The sequence below is a fragment of the Schistosoma haematobium genome, chromosome 2 (assembly GCF_000699445.3).
Source record: "Schistosoma haematobium chromosome 2, whole genome shotgun sequence".
NCBI lineage: Eukaryota > Metazoa > Platyhelminthes > Trematoda > Strigeidida > Schistosomatidae > Schistosoma > Schistosoma haematobium.
In genome coordinates, this window is record NC_067197.1 from 31,692,190 (window position 1) to 31,709,546 (window position 17,357).

The following is a 17,357-nucleotide window of genomic DNA, read 5'->3' on the forward strand; positions in this document are numbered from 1 at the left end:
CATCCACGATCCCGCCTCCCGCGAGATTCGAGACCAGGACCTATCAGACTCACGCGCGAGCGCCTAACCATTAGATCACTGAGCTGGTATCCAACGGTGCTAATGTCTAACTTCAACTTCCTATTAGTATTTTCATAATCATTTGAGAAATATGGCCAAATTCATATGCAGTTATCTACATCATTACTCAAGTCACTCACTGAATCATTGTTATGTAATCTTATACATATAAAAATATATATATAGTTTCTAACTGGAAGAAAAACCAATTCGTCACCAAAAAAAAATAATATTTACCATTTATTTAGTAAAATATAACCAATAGTTCTTGTATAATTCAAAGATTCATTGAATATAAATTTGAAATGAAATTCATTCAATGAAATGTACAATTCAATGAATAGTTCTTTAAATATAATACATTTAAGTAAAATTCCATGATACTTCAAACTATTGATAAGATACTGAAAGGTTTCATTTATTATTTTATAGACTAGAAAACCATTTACGTATTAGGTAAACAATGATTATAATTAGTATGCTATATATATATATATATAAATGCATGAACAGTCTAATGAATTATTGAATGAAACCTCAGGGTATGAACATACTTTACAATATTGATTAAAACTATGTTGTTCATTTAACTTAGAAACAAAATAAACTATTTTTATCCTAAACTAAGTTAAGTTGAAATTTCATAATTCCCAATTAACTACACCCATAATATTTGATTGATTATTTTAATTAGATTGATTAACTTTTTCACAAAATTGTTAATAAATAACGAATCTTATAAAACTAAGCTTTTCCTTGTGACTTCTTGAGAAAATACCAAACATGTTTTCAGGAGTTTATTGTAGTTTTTCAATAAAATATGATCTCATATTGAATAGAAAACTTAAGGCAATATCGAGGTAATCCGTACAGAATGCACATATGCTAATAAGAGATTGATCAATTGTAGTTCTAAAACATCAGTGGGAAGAAGATTCAAATAAACAATACAAAATGAATTAAATTTTCCAGGGTAAACATTTGAAAACTTACAGATCCCATAATCTTGAAGTTGACAATTTATTGTTTTCAATAGAATTAGATCGTTTATTTATTATTTGATTGAAAGTAGTGTAGATAATAATAATGATAATAATGTTTAACTTGAAATTTGTTAATAGTTAACCACACCTCCTATGATCAATGGTGAGTTACCGTTTGTATTTGACTTTTATATATATTTGATTTGTGATTAAATAATAATTATACATGTTTATCCACATACATATACATAAACATCAGAATGAAATTCTTGAAAGTGATTCTTTGTTTCGTTGTTGTTGCGGTGGTTGTTAAACACTGTGATACACAATAGATAAACACGTGGTTTCAATCATTGTAATGGTTATCATTCCGTTTGCAAGTTTACAATTATTCCAAACAAAAAAAGTTTTTTTTTCACTGAAAACTTTTAAATTTAATTCACATGTCATTAATTTCTAATAGAAACAATATGAATTATATACGTGTAAAAGATGCTTGCCAACAAACTGAATAGAATATGATAATTATTATTGTTAAACTTGGTTCAGTGAAATTTCACCATGAATAAGTATTCAATGAATACTGTGTTCTAGTCAATTGGCTTTCGGGGTTGTTTCTTTTCCTTTTTGACATTAAAATTATAAACAAACCAAATTGAATTCATATTAACTCATTCGAATATGTAATCAAAAGTTTTTGGGTAACAATATGGAATTACAATTGATTGATTAATGAAAATGACATATTTGTTTGGTCATTTAGCTTTGATTGAGTACTACTTATTGTACAAAGTGTAATATGATGACTAGATGAATTTACTCGACATCGTGTTTACTATGTTGAGATTTTATGTAGGCTTCGTGTTGGAATCTAGGTAATTGATGTACCCTTAATCCAAGATTCCCTGTCAACTACATCTAATCACAAGACATGATGAAATGATAATACGTAATATTATGAAATAAATAAGTTTCAAACGCTCATATGTTGCAGCAAATATTATGTAACAAGATAATTTTACAATTTTTATGCCTTGATCAATAATATTGATCTTAACATAATGGGGAATAACTCAAATCCACCAGTTGAATAAGCGATGAACAAGTACATGATATGTATCAATATATTTAGTACTAATTAATTATTCATTCTTAATTGAACTTATATTCTGAGTTGATAAGTAGAACAATTGTTACTTGTGTGAACATAATACAGTGATCAGAAGTGAGTTCTAATTACCCTCTTAGTTTTATTTCTAATTCATTAACTGAAGATAAATGAATCTCATTCTTTTGATGTTGCCGCCGGATCTAGCTCCCAGCATTCATCATTCCATTAACAAAATATCTAGTTACTTAACCACAATAGATGTGAGAGGCATGAATTATTCGATTGAATATTTCTGCTTCCTAAACTGTTTATAAATTTTCCTATTCATATACAGGCTACTTATGTAATTAGTATCTACCAGAAACTCATGAGCATCTTTGGTATACCACACATGACGTTAGTGAAACTGATCTTCATCTCAGGGAAAAAATGTCTAATTTTGGAGACACTAGTAAAAATCTACTAAAAGCAATCTTATGGTTTTCACTACGAACTCAGTACATCCGGTTTCATGGGAAGCGCTTCACTTAGGGACCACAGAACTGCCCTTCTATGGCTTATATTTCTATCTTCTATCAGTTTTTTATACTGAGCAATCATATTTTAATGAGAAGCAGTTCTAATACTGAAAATAATTTTCGATTTACAAATTAACCAAGCAATATTCTACTGAATTCGTTTTTTTTAAATTAAAAGTGTAAATCACTAACTCATGGTCAAACTCAAATGAACCATTATAACTGGAGACATTCAACAATTTACACTCATATTTTTCCTCTTTTCGAAAATCAACTAATTAGCACCATAATTACTTTGAAAATATTCCATAAGATTAAGTATTTATTGACTTTACGTTTTATATTACCTTATTCAAGACTAACATCTAAAACTTATCACCCATTAAATATTGTTGCTATGAATTTCAGTTATGATATGTAGACGTTGACAATAGTACTTATACTAATCATACAATTAGAACATATTAAAATGACTATTAAATGAATGATTTCATTTCAAAAGGATTTTCAGGCATTATATAATTAAAATTATAGAACAGAATTGTGGTTTAGTAGTTTAGGCATTGAAATTGTTCTTTTACTTATTGAGATGTTTAAAGATCAACTCAGCATCCTTAGTTTAAACGCGGACTGCTAGAGTCGCAGATCCAATTCAAAGTAAAGATTTAAAGTCAATTAACTGTCAACAAACTTATTTACTAATATAAAACACGAAGACATTGGAAAATGTAACAAATTTTTTAATAGTGATGAAGTATGTATATGTCAATAGCAATCAGAAACGATCAAACTGGAGTTAGATATAAGGTCACTAAAGGTCCATATTATCATTGACCATCTTCATTCTTTTTTAAATGAATATAACTTAGTTACTTTAGTCGATTTCCAGAAACTGAATTATTTTGTAGCTTGAAATAACCCAGAAAAAGAAAGACAAAGTTTTCTTAACTATTTGACAGTCATTTATTTATTTTGCTTTAATGAAATTTTAAATTCATTTTTGTATTGGTTGTTTGAGTCTTCTCATAGATGGTTAGGACTACAACTGACCAGTCTCTTATTGACATATGTGCATCTTGCAAGGCTTGCCTCGATATAGCCTTAAGTCACAAGCTTTTTCAGCAAAGATGGATAGTGATTGGCAGTGCAATCTAGAACGTGCGTTTTGTCCTATTTGCGACTCATCAGCTAGATTTGCCTGAAATATACAGTTGATGTTCACTCCAGGGACTCGGACCCAGTATCGTTCGCTTCAAACGCCATCTCATTATCTACTTAGCTACTGTTTTCTGACAGCGACTATCTTAAGTAACGAGGTGAAGTTTTCACTCATTTTTGTATTGATTGTTTGAATCTTCCCATTGATGTTTGAGACTGCAACTAATCAGTCTCTTATTGGCATATGTGCAACCTGTACGGATTGCCTCAATATTGTTTGAAGTCACAAGCATTATAAACCACTATCTAACCCTGCCTATAATGAACTTTCAAATTATTGCAATTCACTTGAATGTACTCAATCGAATAGAATATTATTGAAACATACCTAAATAAATTAACTTCGATATAGAAGCGAATGTTATAGAGGGTTGACAAAAGTCTCTCAAGGAATTATGAAATAGATTATTTTATAAAATTGTTAAAGTATAAATCTGAAACTACCTGATATACGTTAAGTCATTAAAATCAAATACATAAGATTCATAGAACTCCACACAAATACTTCATATAAAACAAAATAATTAAGGTATAATAAATTTAAATGTGGATTTTATTACATAATCTAATGTTATCAGAAGGAGTTTTGTGGAGATTATAGCAATTTCAATAGTTGAAGTCATGAGTCAATTGAAGCTAGATCACCATGAAAAACCTGTAAGCACTAGACGGCTGTTTCGTCCTAGTGCGAGACTCCTCAGCAGTGCGCACCATCGTTGAATGCTGGCCAACTCAGTGGTCTAGAGGTTAGGTGTTCGCGCATGAGACCAATGGGTCCTGAGTTCGAATCTCGCGAGGCGGAATCGTGGATGCACGCTGTTGAGGAGTCCCATACTAGGACGAAACGCCCGTCCAGTGCTTGCAGGTTTTTCATAGTGGTCTAGCTTCAATTGACTTATGATTTCAACTACTGAATTAATTTAATAATTATACTTTCCAAATTTAAATTATCAGGGTACAGAACTAAATGCCACTTCATGTTATTCAGTTTGTTACGGTCTAATAATATTAATAGACTTCACAAAAAGTTTCTGAACAAAGTCAATTCGATGAAATTGTTCACAGCAAGTGAACTAAATAATGGAGCTTTTGTGATTCATTTCTAATTCATCATAGCTATACTACATCTAATTTCGTATAAACTGCAATCATGTTCTTTAGAAATTAAATTATCATTGATCTTATCAGTTGGAATACAGTAAACCACATTTTGTAACTTTATCTTATTTACTATTGTGAGTAACTACTCAAAAGATAACAAAAAATTTTTAACACATCATAAAAGTTTGATAAATCTGAACTTTACTGTGCAAAACGAAGTTACTGATTATGGTATGTATTAGACTTTGTTTGATAATAAGTTTCAAACATTCATAATTATTTCAGTTTACTTATTGTCCATATAGACAGTATTTTAGCTACTACGGTGAATATGCCTGAAAATCTGGGGACAAGAATTTCAGGAATGTAATAAAGGGTGGTAACTATAAAACCTTTAGCTATTGACCAAGATCCTGAAACAATCGAGTACTTTCGGCTTACCGATGGTGTGTTGAAAGTAAGACGTTTCTTTAGGATAGCCTGCATTTCTACTAAATCTGCGTTTTTCCTCTCTTAATGATAGATTAGAAAACGACGGTCATAAAATGTATGCCAAGTTTTGTCACATAGCTTAAAAACAGTGAAGTTATTTAGCAGTTTTAACAATAACACATGTTTTTAAATAAACTACATGCGACTAAATAGCAGACGTTCTTTATCTCAATATCTTATACAGCACTAAAGCTTTTCGTCCACTTGCTTTATTAAAATCTTATCTGTCGCGAGATAGCTGATGCATAGTTCTAACTTCCTGTCACACTTTCAGTAGTGTACCTATCCTATTAAGCACTTAGGTAATATCATGTTTATTGTTATATACATTTATATACTGCTACTAACTCAATCCATAGAGGAATATGTTTATCGTGATATCCGAAACTAGCATTAAGTAACTACTCATTACTCTTTGATTTTTATTGGTTCTTCACATAAAGACACTCTGTGATTATAGTTATCTTCCAGTTTAAAGTAGTCCATTGTGTGAAAAAAATTGGGTAATAAAAATAGTTATTAAAGTGAAGAAAATGGAGAAACAGGGGATTGTAAAAGATAACAGGTATGTTATACCAAGAACATTTAAGAAGTGAAGGTTACTACATCATTAAAAAAGTATTTCAATTTTCAATGTTCATGAGTTGTAAAAAAACCATGTTTGAGAGAATTATAGTCTTCAGTAACTTCTGCCTTTACGGTTATAAATCCATAATTATTGATTTACATAAAACAGTATGCTCAGGTATGCATATTGAGTTACAGTTGAATTAATAGGTGATATCGATCGAAAATACTGGATTTTAAGTTGATTATACCCTAGTTACCAAAAAAAACATCACTGGTAAAGTTAGAAGGTTATTCATGAGAGGGAAAGAAAAATGTTTGCCTTTGATTAGTTTCCAAATCTACTTCAAAATATATTGTTTTCATTAGAAACATCCGAAAGCAGTGATCTTCATTGTCTTTTTTCTACTATTCTACTAACTATTTACTGTTCATAAATTGATGCATAAATCGATATGTGCACTCACTTATATACAGTATGATTAACATTGAAAGTAATATGTGATTAAGACAACTTCTCAGTGTTTTAAGGAAATATTAATAAGTATGATATACTTGTGGTTAGATGAAAATTTCTTATAGTTGGCTTCTTGGGTTAATTTTTATCAGTTGTCCATCCATTGAAAATCATAAAGTAATGGAAAACTTTTGACTTTCACAATATGACACTTTATATCACCGATGAACTCATCAGAAGTCAAACCAACAAAGTTCCAGTTTCATGGAATCTATTTAATGCTCAAACTACAATATTGAAACAAAATTGTTAGCGTTTCCAAAATAAACCTCGTTATGAAAAGGTATTACGTCATCTAGTGAAAATTAAAGAATAAATGTCGAACACTTAACATAATTGAACTCCACAGTGAAGTATAACACTGGCAATATTCCTCAAATTCAAAAATTAACGAGTACTCGATCAATAATTGGTTAGGAGTTTAATGTTAATTTGTCAAAGTGAATCAATTCACTTTCTAGTGTAAATCAAATTTTATATACACCTACATAAACTTTTGTCGATACCTAATAATATATATATATATATATATATATATATATATATATACATGCGTGGTAGACAAGGGGCACATGCTATATAGGTATAAGTCTAAGCATAAGAAACTAAATAGTTTCATAGTTTCATTAGAAACTCATTTATTAGTCAGTAAAATTTCAGATTGTTAATACCAAACTGATTATGTCGCTTATGAAGTCCCCGTTGAACGTTTCTCAAGATCATATCAACATTACTATCTATTATCAGGATTATTGTCATTTTATTGAATGATGTATCTCATTGAACCTGGGAGTCACAACATAATTCATTGAAAGTATAGGAAGTTTTCAACTACTACAAAATAGAGCATAACCATAGTGTTTAGTTTAGTGACTTACTTCTTTCATAATATAAAATTAATTTTAATACGTGTGATTATCTTGTGACTTGGATCACGCTATTCATTTATGAGTCATTATACATATTTGAAGTATTTGATATTTTATCGTAAAATATGTCAATTATAATAATCAGATAATATTCTCACGACTGATGGAATACGAACTTATTGTATATATCTTTTACTATGTTTTTTGCATTTATATAAGGTATTGATAAAATATTGCTACTTCATAAATTTCGATTATCAGTTCGAAGCTGCGTGCGAAACCGAAGGTCCGGGGTTCGAATCCCGCGTGTGGAATGGTGGATGAGTAATGCTGTGGAGTCCCACACTCGGAAGAAACGGCCGTTCAGTGCTTCCAGGTTTTTAATGGTTGTCTAACATTGATCGACTGATGATCATAATATTTCGAATTAGTTGTCGGGGCTCATTTGTTCGGAACAATATATTTTTATCCAACTAATCAATAATAATTCAACTAGGACATTCAACGTTGATCAATATAACATATGTTCTGAAGATAAAGCTTATGATATCGCTACAATTAGACTAAGATTATGATCTGCTGACACATAGTTTGACTGATTTCCGAAATGAGATTTTATTGCTAATGAATCAAGATTTATCGTTGAGTGGTTATAATCTTTTCTTCTAAGACATAGTTATATTTTATTACATTGCGTTCAGTGATTATAGTTGACATGAAAATCGGATTCAAAAGAATTAACTGATTAAAAATGATTTTCTCTTCAATTAATCCGTTCCATTTTTTTATTAAAAGTTTTCACAGTAATCCTTGTGTGTCTTCACATTTGGTGTCTCATTATGACATTATATAGCTGAAAGAAATTTATACAAATAGAATGATTGATGATGGGAGACAATATAGAATGAAACAATGATATTTTACTTATTGTAAAAAAATTATAGAGTTAATCAGATGTAAGATAAGCTTTTCACACTACTCATAAGTTCAACAGTAAAACAATCAACTTGTCTTATGGAGTTTCAGTTACATTGGTTACATGAATGACATTAGTCCGCGAGAAAGAACTCCAGAAACTTACGAAACACTTAAGTGATTACTTACTGGTACTACTGCTTCAGCTGAGCCTAGTAATCGCATATATGTCATCTCTAATGTTGTTAAAAGTGCTATGTCCTTAGCTATACGATTATTGCGAAATACGATTGCCGATTCAGATACACTGACTAATACAACCAAACTAACGATGCATACACCAGTTCGAGCAGCCTAGACGTCCGATTGGTCCTTTTGTCGTCTAGATCTTTCTGTTAAGTTCAGAACGCCAATCTCAGCCTCCACGATACGAATAATATATTTCAGTCATACTGGATTTAAATACAAACAAATCAGGCCACATCACATTATAAAATAGAAGATAATATTTGTACAAGTTCAAGACGAAGTGGCTGTGATTGTAAGAAACTGTGACTAATATATTGGGAATATGTCAAGAATAGTAAATTGTATGTTAACAATCAGTAGGTTAAATAAAAGATTATAACGAAAGGAAAACGAATATAAACATAATATAGTAATTAATAGTCATACGATACGAAATTAGTCCATAAGTAATTTCTCATCCGGATATAACAGAAAGTATGTCTATTTGTATTCCATATACATACATTGATATTATTGTTCTTTTAGGCTGTAAGCAGAAAACCTTATTTATAAAAATAAACGATTTTACATGATTTTCAAATATCTACCATTCATATTCTATTCTCGTAGTTAAATGAGAATAATATCAATATTAAAATTGTTTTATATCGCCTAATTTTTTATTTAAACCAATTCTGTGGTGTTTGCTATTAATGTCGACTGATATAAGTAGTATGTATCACCAATCGAAAGTGAAATGCCTGGCGTTAGAAGGTTATTAAGATCGAAGAGAAGATAATGAGAACAGAAAATGATTAATGTGGAAATGAACGAGCAACAAAGTCTGAGTTAATTGGTGGATATTTTACAAATGAAGTATTACTATATGGTTCTCAGATTTTACTAAAAGATTCTGTAATTTTGTGTTCAAATGCATTTGATTATCCCTGGTTGTGTTCTCGTTCGTTACAATTCTGTTTTGATTTATATTGCTTTGTAGTAACACCATGCAGACGAATAAAGTGAATATTTTACTACTAAAGAATTTACGCAAAACTGATAAGGTGCTAGACTGTAATTTAAAAATTATTGGAAGACGGGAATTTTATTTGACAATAAAGACATAAAATAAACTACATCAGATCGTCTTTCAACTTAGCAACCATTCTTAAGAACTTGATTTCCGAAGTATAACTGACAGAAGTTTGAAAGTCCATATAATTTAATTCCAATTGTGAATATATTTTGACTTTACGTAATTGCGCAATCACTGTAACGAGCTATTGAACGAAAACGTACTTCAGTTCTATCATAACTTCTTCGCATAACAGAAGAATTGCAATGAAACCTCAAGTCGTAAAGAATTCCATGAAAAGATGAAAGCTTCAAAATAGTTTCATTTAAACAAAAGCCAAAATCACCATTCTTTCGAGCCACAATTTTGTCTACAGGCTAGGGTGCATAGGTTGAAATACATTTTATATTGTAGAGTCTTCTTATGAAATCCTGACTCGTGCCAAATAACATCTAAGCTATACAAAAAGATATCCAAGTAATTCTGTGGAACTAGAAAACCTACAAATCAAATCAGTAATAGCAGTATATGATATCTTTAACTACCATCTAATCGATGATGATAATAATAATATCAAAATAATTTAAAAAAGTAGTTTTAAGTGGCTAGTAGCTAAAGCCTTTCTTCTTTTGCTAGATCCTACCACACATCAGCACATTAAATCATACGAATATAAATAGAAGAACAATAATGATAATAAGAGAAAAGATTACTCCAACGTTTATGTTAAAAATTAAACTAAGTATTATCTGGACAGTGAAATGTAAATACAAACCGTCTTTTAGTACAAAAAGAAAGTTTGAATTCCAGTTTGGCCAGAACTTCCGAGACCACTCTTAGACCCAAACAGCATAGCACTACAAAAGCCGTTCATAGACCAATAATACGATCTGTCCTCAGTATGTGATCATCAAAAACAGAAATGGATGTTGACACACCTATTATAAATGGATCAAAATGTCTGAATTATGACTTTGATTATTTTGAATTCAAAGCTATTAAACTCGCCTTTGAATGGTACAATAATAATTGATCCTACTAAATAGTTTTCCAATCAACCCTAGTTTGCATTGATCTAGACAGAATTTACGGGAATTATGTCTGTGAAGTTTTCTATAGGTAAAACATTTGATCAGTTCTAACTAGTAAATATGTCTGAAAACATATGTTAATTATTATTCTCCTAGTCACATTAAATACTAATCCAGTGTTGAATTCGTTTTCAATCTGAAAGTTCAAGTGACGATTGAAGTTTTACAAACAAATGTAGGTAATCACTATTAATGATCTCTGTTGTTCATATATTGCTGTGTTGTCTAGCTTGAGCTTTGTATTTTCCAATCAAATAATTAAACAAAATATTGCATGGTCAAGTTGTTATTTGACATGTATTTCTATAATATGACATACTGATATGCACTATAATTTCATTGTGCTGTAGATGTCTTATAAAGATCTATTTCATGTAGAGTAACTGTGACATTTCTATACACTTTTCAAGTATTCATTTTTTGTCATATTGTATAGACAGTTACAAGTTTATCAATACTAATATCTAACTCATCACCAAACGAGTGATAATTATTTCACTGTTAACTAGAAATTCTTTCATTTCAACACGAAGGTATAAAGAAATTTTAATTGGAAATACATATTTTCTTATTAACAATATCATTCGGTAAAATTGTCTTTGTCCCCATTAGAAATTGTCACTGTGCTTCATCCCGTCAGTGTTAATCTAATATTTCAGTATGTAATGCAATGTCAAGGTATAATAAGTTAATAAAATGTTGAACAAAATCTCATCATAATGTGTATTATTATTTACAAGAGTAGAAAATAATGTTTTTGTGGTGTGTGCTACTTATATCTGTCGACATAAGTAGTATGTAACATCAAACAGAAGTGGAAAACCTGGCAGCAGAAGGTTAAGAAGACCAACTTGATAAGAACAGAATGGAAAATAAAAAGGAATTGTGAATTAGAAGAATAATACAGAATGTGTTGGGCTAATGATGGAAATTTACAAATGAAGTATAAAATGTATGGTTCTCATAATTTACCAAGAAATTATGTAAATTCTAACGAGTACTGAGTTGCTTAGTCGCATTTACGTTATCGTTCATAACGTTTGCATAACAAATAAAGCCAAGATGTAGTAAACGACCGATCATATGTCAAGCAAATGAGTATGTGTATGTGAGTATTGTGAACACCAACAAAAATAGATAGGGTCGTGCATGATATCAGTGCACGTGAATCAGTTTGTCAGTTTCAAACTAGCAGATCGCCTCATACTGCAACAGTTTCAGTTGACCATTCAGTTGATCTTAGTCGCTATTTTATCCATTTAATTTAAACATTTTCATTCTCAAAATTACACAATTAATCGATCAATTGTTAGTTCTTGAAATAAATGACACTGGTCTTTAAAAAAAATATCCATAGACAGTTATAAAGATTGAGAAAAATGCATAGAGCTGGCAATTTTTCTAATACTCAACTTGACGTTTTACATAAGTATCCGTTAATGACGAAGCACAAAAAAGTAACTCAAACCAGTGAAAGTAACCTAATTAAATGTAGTCCAGGATACAATGAAACTTCTGACCACTAAATTTCAATCATCTCTTTCGATTATAACGTTTGAAATAGACATAAACTTAAAACGATTCAGTTAGGTACATTGATTTAAATGCATTAATCACTATTAGCATTTTTACTGAGACTAAAGTATCTAGTCATACATATCCTTGGAATTACAATAAATTTGTCAGTTATTGTAAGCGACTCACATTCTTTTGCAACTACATACGATTTCTATCAGTTCAGTTAACGTTAAGTCACACATTATTTAAATAAAGAACTTGAGATAATGCTATGAAAAACAAAACAGAAAACTGGTGTGTAGCATCAATTTCTATCAAACAAAAAACATCACTGTAGATCCAGGCTTACCACAATGCCAGAAAGTGGTTAGAATATGACGTATAAAAGCTATAATAATCAAAACATACACTAAACATTCTCGTACACAAATGTAAGATGCAAAATACACAAAGTCAACATATCAAGAACTAATCACCGAGATGTAGTATGTGGTGGTCTTCAATTAATTGTTCATGATCACATGTGATCACGTTCAAAATGATCAAGACCATTGAAAAAATCACTTCTGATTCCAGGTATCTGAAGGAGAAGAAGAAGAAGAAGAAGAAGAAGAAGAAGAAGAAGTATCTCTGTGTAAAGTGAACAACCGTGGAGTGAAAAACACTCTCATACTTCTAACATCCAACATCGAAATGATAAAAATGAGAGTGTGGATCAACATTAAAATCACTTGATATTCTCGTCATATATATGTGTAAACTGTAATTGCGTGAACCACAGACAATGCTCAATATTAATCAACACAATTATTTATTGGTTCAATCCAATCTGGATAACTGTCAATTACGCAAGTGTCATTCATCGACCTAATTAAAATATACAATATTGTGTTCAATTGTCAACATGCACTACTTCCCATGTCATCTCTATAACACAATTATCAATTCGTTCATAATGAACGTGAAATGTGAAATTGATCAGAACACACAGTAACACATTTATTATTATCTTCAACTGAATTGCATTACAGATACAGATAATCAGTGAGAATATTTATGAACATGAATCAACTGTTTACATTTTGTTGAAATTGGTAGTAATAATTTACAATGACATTGTCTAATTACCTATTAATCTATCTGTCGGAATAATATGCCTATGAATAAATAAACAAATGAATGAATGAACTGGGAATTGGACATTCAATATTGTCGAAATACAACAGGTTTCTTTGTTCAGTTACTATTCATTTCAACAGAGAATATTTTCACGTGAAGTCGTTGTTTGTGTTCCACATACTCTTTTTTTATCTCATTAACTTCTTTGAAAATGAATTGTTAACTGAGTAAATATATATCAGTTTTCTCGTTATGGTACCTATAAGTCAGTTTCAATTTTGATGTTTGAAATCGTCCCAACATTATGAATTTTATGAAACCTCTACATTCACATAATCTTTTTTACTTTCTATTTGACATTAAATTATGACTCATAACTCCACACTTCTATTGGGCAAACTGCTAAGCGTGTAGATTCGATTCCGATTTCAGTACATTTGACGATGAATGAAGTGAGTGTTCCTAATTCTGAATAAATTTATCTCTTTTGTCAATCAACTTTATTCCTTCTAGATTCGTATCAGTAGACTTATCTATTCCAGTATAAAGTTGCGTTTCGCGAAGTCAAACAATCCGATATTATGATGATTATTCAGATAATCACACTGAATGACACTCAGGCGATAGCGTTAATTGTCTGGGATGGAGAATGTGAACAGGACAACTAAAATTCTAATTGATATTATCTCATTAAATCCATTCTTTTAGGTGAAATGCACGTTAACTGAACTATCAATTGTGTACCTTGATATTATAAATCAAACTTCATCAATATAATCTGATGTAATTTTCGGTATCCATTTAACCATAGTCTTACTTCGAGATACCTTGTTGACATCGTACTGGGAAGTAGTAATCGATAAAGGTCAGTTGTGTCGAGGCAGTATCAATTGTTAACAATGGGATTGGACGACCACCGCCCAACATTGTGAAATGACTTGTGTTTGAAATAAGTGCAATGGCACTCGAGATCACTGGTCTATCGTGTAATCTGAAGGCTCAGGGTTTCATCCTCGGTGAAATGGTGAATGTGAATTACTTTGGAATACCATACTGAGGCGAACCAGTTAACTACTGCCCAAACGTTCTCAATGTTACCTGAAATGTGGATGTTTTGTGATAAATGACATCCACAAATTAACCCAACATCCACAAAATCATCTTCATTAACGGGTGATATTTTCACAGCATTATTCAGTTCCATGTAGACAGGAATGTGTATTTTTGTATTCATTATCTTCTTGCAATGAAAATACACAAATCCATATTTGTTTTGTGTTAAAAGTAAAGTGATTGTCATAGTGAAATTCTCTCGAAAATACTAACATATTGTGGATTTTGTTGAGATGAATAAGACATAATTGTGACATCAATAAAATGTGTTTAAATACCTGAAATATTTGAATGACATGAATGACTTCAGTCTGGATGTCTACTCGTTCTAGTTAAAATTAGAAATACAGTGATACATTTTTGTTAACAAAATATTAATACTACTGATTACCAATAAGCAGTACGATTCTTCGAAAATATGATAAAAATTACATTAAGGCAAGTTTAACAAAAAAGTGTTTATTTAACTATCATTACGAACAAGGCTGCTAGGGTGAATTATCTACAACATTAAGATTAATAGGATCCTTCAACTTCAAACACAAAACAGTTGATTACACTTTTATCACAGTTAACAAAGCTAAACAATGTTATTATTTCCGAGTGGTTATACGTAACTATCAAATTTATTCTTGTAAGACCACCATGGATAGAAGTTTACGGAGGTGATATTTTTTAACAGAATGTACTCGTGGTTTATATGTCACTCATACACATTATTTGTAATAAGAATTCGAAGCTACAAACCAATATCAGGTAGCGGACCTCCAAAAATCTTTGTATAACATTACTACAATGTTCCAGATAAACGACAAATGAATGATGTAGTGTGATACAGTGTTTTTGAAGGGTAGGTATTATTTGAAGAATATCAGCATATGAATAATTAGGAATTTTAATAAACCACTCTTGTTGTTTTCTTTAAAGAAATTCTGTTAGACTGTACTGAATTAGTCAGATTGCTTAATGATATTGCTTCACCTTAAAAATCCATGCTAGATTAAAAATGATTGTTATAATAACAAACCAACTTCCTTATTATTTATAAAACGAACAATACAATTCTACCTGAAGTGTTCTAGTTACTGCCCGTACCCAACGCTGTGTAAAAGGAAAGATGGACTTAAGGTTAAGAACTTCACCTCGTAAAAAGTAACGTTTGTAAAAGACGCTAACAAGAGAGAACTGGCTAATCTATTTGAAGTCTGTCCTAGGATTTGCATGATCTTCACTTAAAAAAGTCATGACAACTCTTAGAGAAAGCCGTTATTCTTCAAAATCACGAGGTCAATGCATCTCCTAATAGCCACAAAAACAACTTGTACAGGTGATCGCATGTCTGAACAATGTGGGATACTAGGAGGATTATTTAAGTAGCATTATAAATGAAGAGATACAATCCTAAACTGACCGTAACAAATGAAACCCATTGAACACAATCCGAGTATTAAAGACTGGCTCCAAAAGAGCTGTTGCTCTATTCTAGTCATGAAGAAAATAATTCTTCACACACACACGTCTCATTCATGATGTCCGAAGAAGCATGAAAAGTGACTAATGGGGTGTGAGACACACGAGTACAGGATTAGTAAAGCGTCTCTGGTACTCGCTGTTGACTGTATAACGACCGAGTGATGTTCATATTATTGATATGTTTGTTCTGTCTGACTTAGTATATATTTTTGTCAACAAATCTTGCAGATATAAAAAGTTGAATACGAAAGTATTTGAGGAGAAATATATTCCAGACATTCTATAATCCAGGCTACAAATATGTAAAGCCTGAATAATATACAAAGGCCACTGTGGTGTTTGAATGAACTAATGATTCCTTTGTACTTGCTGAATGCTTGATTTCGAATTCCAAGTACAGTACATTCGTTCGTGCTTATCGAGTATTTCTTGATCCAATTGCGTTATTTCTGGGATTCTTAATTTGTACTGTTATTCAAATACTCCTAATCCATCCAAAGCCATACATTAAAAATAGGAAAATCTCAGTGACATAGGAAAAAGGCTTGTAATTAATACGTACATATTGCGAATGAAGCCAGACGATATGCACATGAAGTGTATTCAACTTCCATCACTAATCAATCTTGAAATATAGCTTGTGTGATTACACAAGCAAGACATTACTTAATTAACCGATCATGTTTCAATTAGTCCTTATGAAACACCACACCTATCAATATCTCTAAGGTCAGTGTTAAATTATCCGAATGTGAGTAACTAATTAATGTTAAGATATAACCATAAAACCTAGTCTCATATTTACTTGCCAATTATATATTCATGTTAATTATCTTCATTAAAAAACAATCACCTAATCTAAATTTATTTACTACTAAAAAGATCACTATAGCAACTAAATCAATGTGATGGAAACTAATTCTTCACTTACATTAAATACATTTTAACTGATCGTGAAATTTTTTTCTTCAGAACAAAAGTAAAATAAAATGATTTTGATAGTTTAACCGTTTTTCTTTTTGGTTTCTTTCTATCTAATTATAAAACAATGAATGAATCAATTGAATAACAGATGATATAATAAGTTTTCTTTTTAAAAAAATAATCCAAGATTCCTTCATTGTTAAGGATAAGTTAACTATTGTTTCATACACTTCATAATAATAAATACTAATCTATGATACATTGGTAACAAGTAACTTTCTATTTTTAAAATTGTTTAAATGTAGTTGATAACATTTAATAAATAGTATGTGGGATTTGTATATTCATAGTGGTTCATAACTAACCAACAGTAACATACATTCTTTTTACATCATTTCTTTACAACATATCACGTTGCTTTGGCTGAGTAACCGATTATATTAAATAATATCTCTTGAAATTTTT

The 17,357-nt window shown here is 30.6% G+C and overlaps 2 protein-coding genes across 3 annotated transcripts in view; both read right to left on the minus strand.

The window, feature by feature from the left end:
• Positions 1–8,062, minus strand: part of GLUT1 (Solute carrier 2, facilitated glucose transporter member 1) — a 33,896-nt gene extending 25,834 nt beyond the window's left edge. Inside the window, exons 1-2 of one of the 2 annotated variants that reach the window (XM_051214952.1) lie at positions 7,446–8,062; positions 1,054–1,961 (exon numbers count right to left, since the gene is read on the minus strand). In XM_051214952.1, coding sequence (XP_051068140.1) covers positions 1,054–1,062 — 9 coding nt within the window. In that variant the 5' untranslated portion in view covers positions 1,063–1,961; positions 7,446–8,062. Of the gene's footprint in view, positions 1–1,053; positions 1,962–7,445 lie in introns of those variants that run through there. The other variant, XM_051214953.1, reaches the window with a different exon arrangement.
• A 6,165-nt stretch (positions 8,063–14,227) lies between these two features.
• Positions 14,228–16,947, minus strand: MS3_00000286 (uncharacterized protein). The gene is made up of 2 exons (XM_051208113.1): positions 16,900–16,947; positions 14,228–14,823 (listed from the first exon to the last, which is right to left on the minus strand). The coding sequence occupies exon 2, from the start codon at positions 14,680–14,682 to the stop codon at positions 14,362–14,364; it is 321 nt and encodes a 106-aa protein (XP_051068142.1). The 5' UTR covers positions 14,683–14,823; positions 16,900–16,947; the 3' UTR covers positions 14,228–14,361.
• Between the last annotated feature and the right edge of the window lie 410 nt (positions 16,948–17,357).

Coding starts and splice junctions, on each gene's coding strand:
- MS3_00000286 (XM_051208113.1), bottom strand. CDS start 14,682: ATGACAATCACTTTACTTTTAACACAAAACAAATATGGATTTGTGTAT.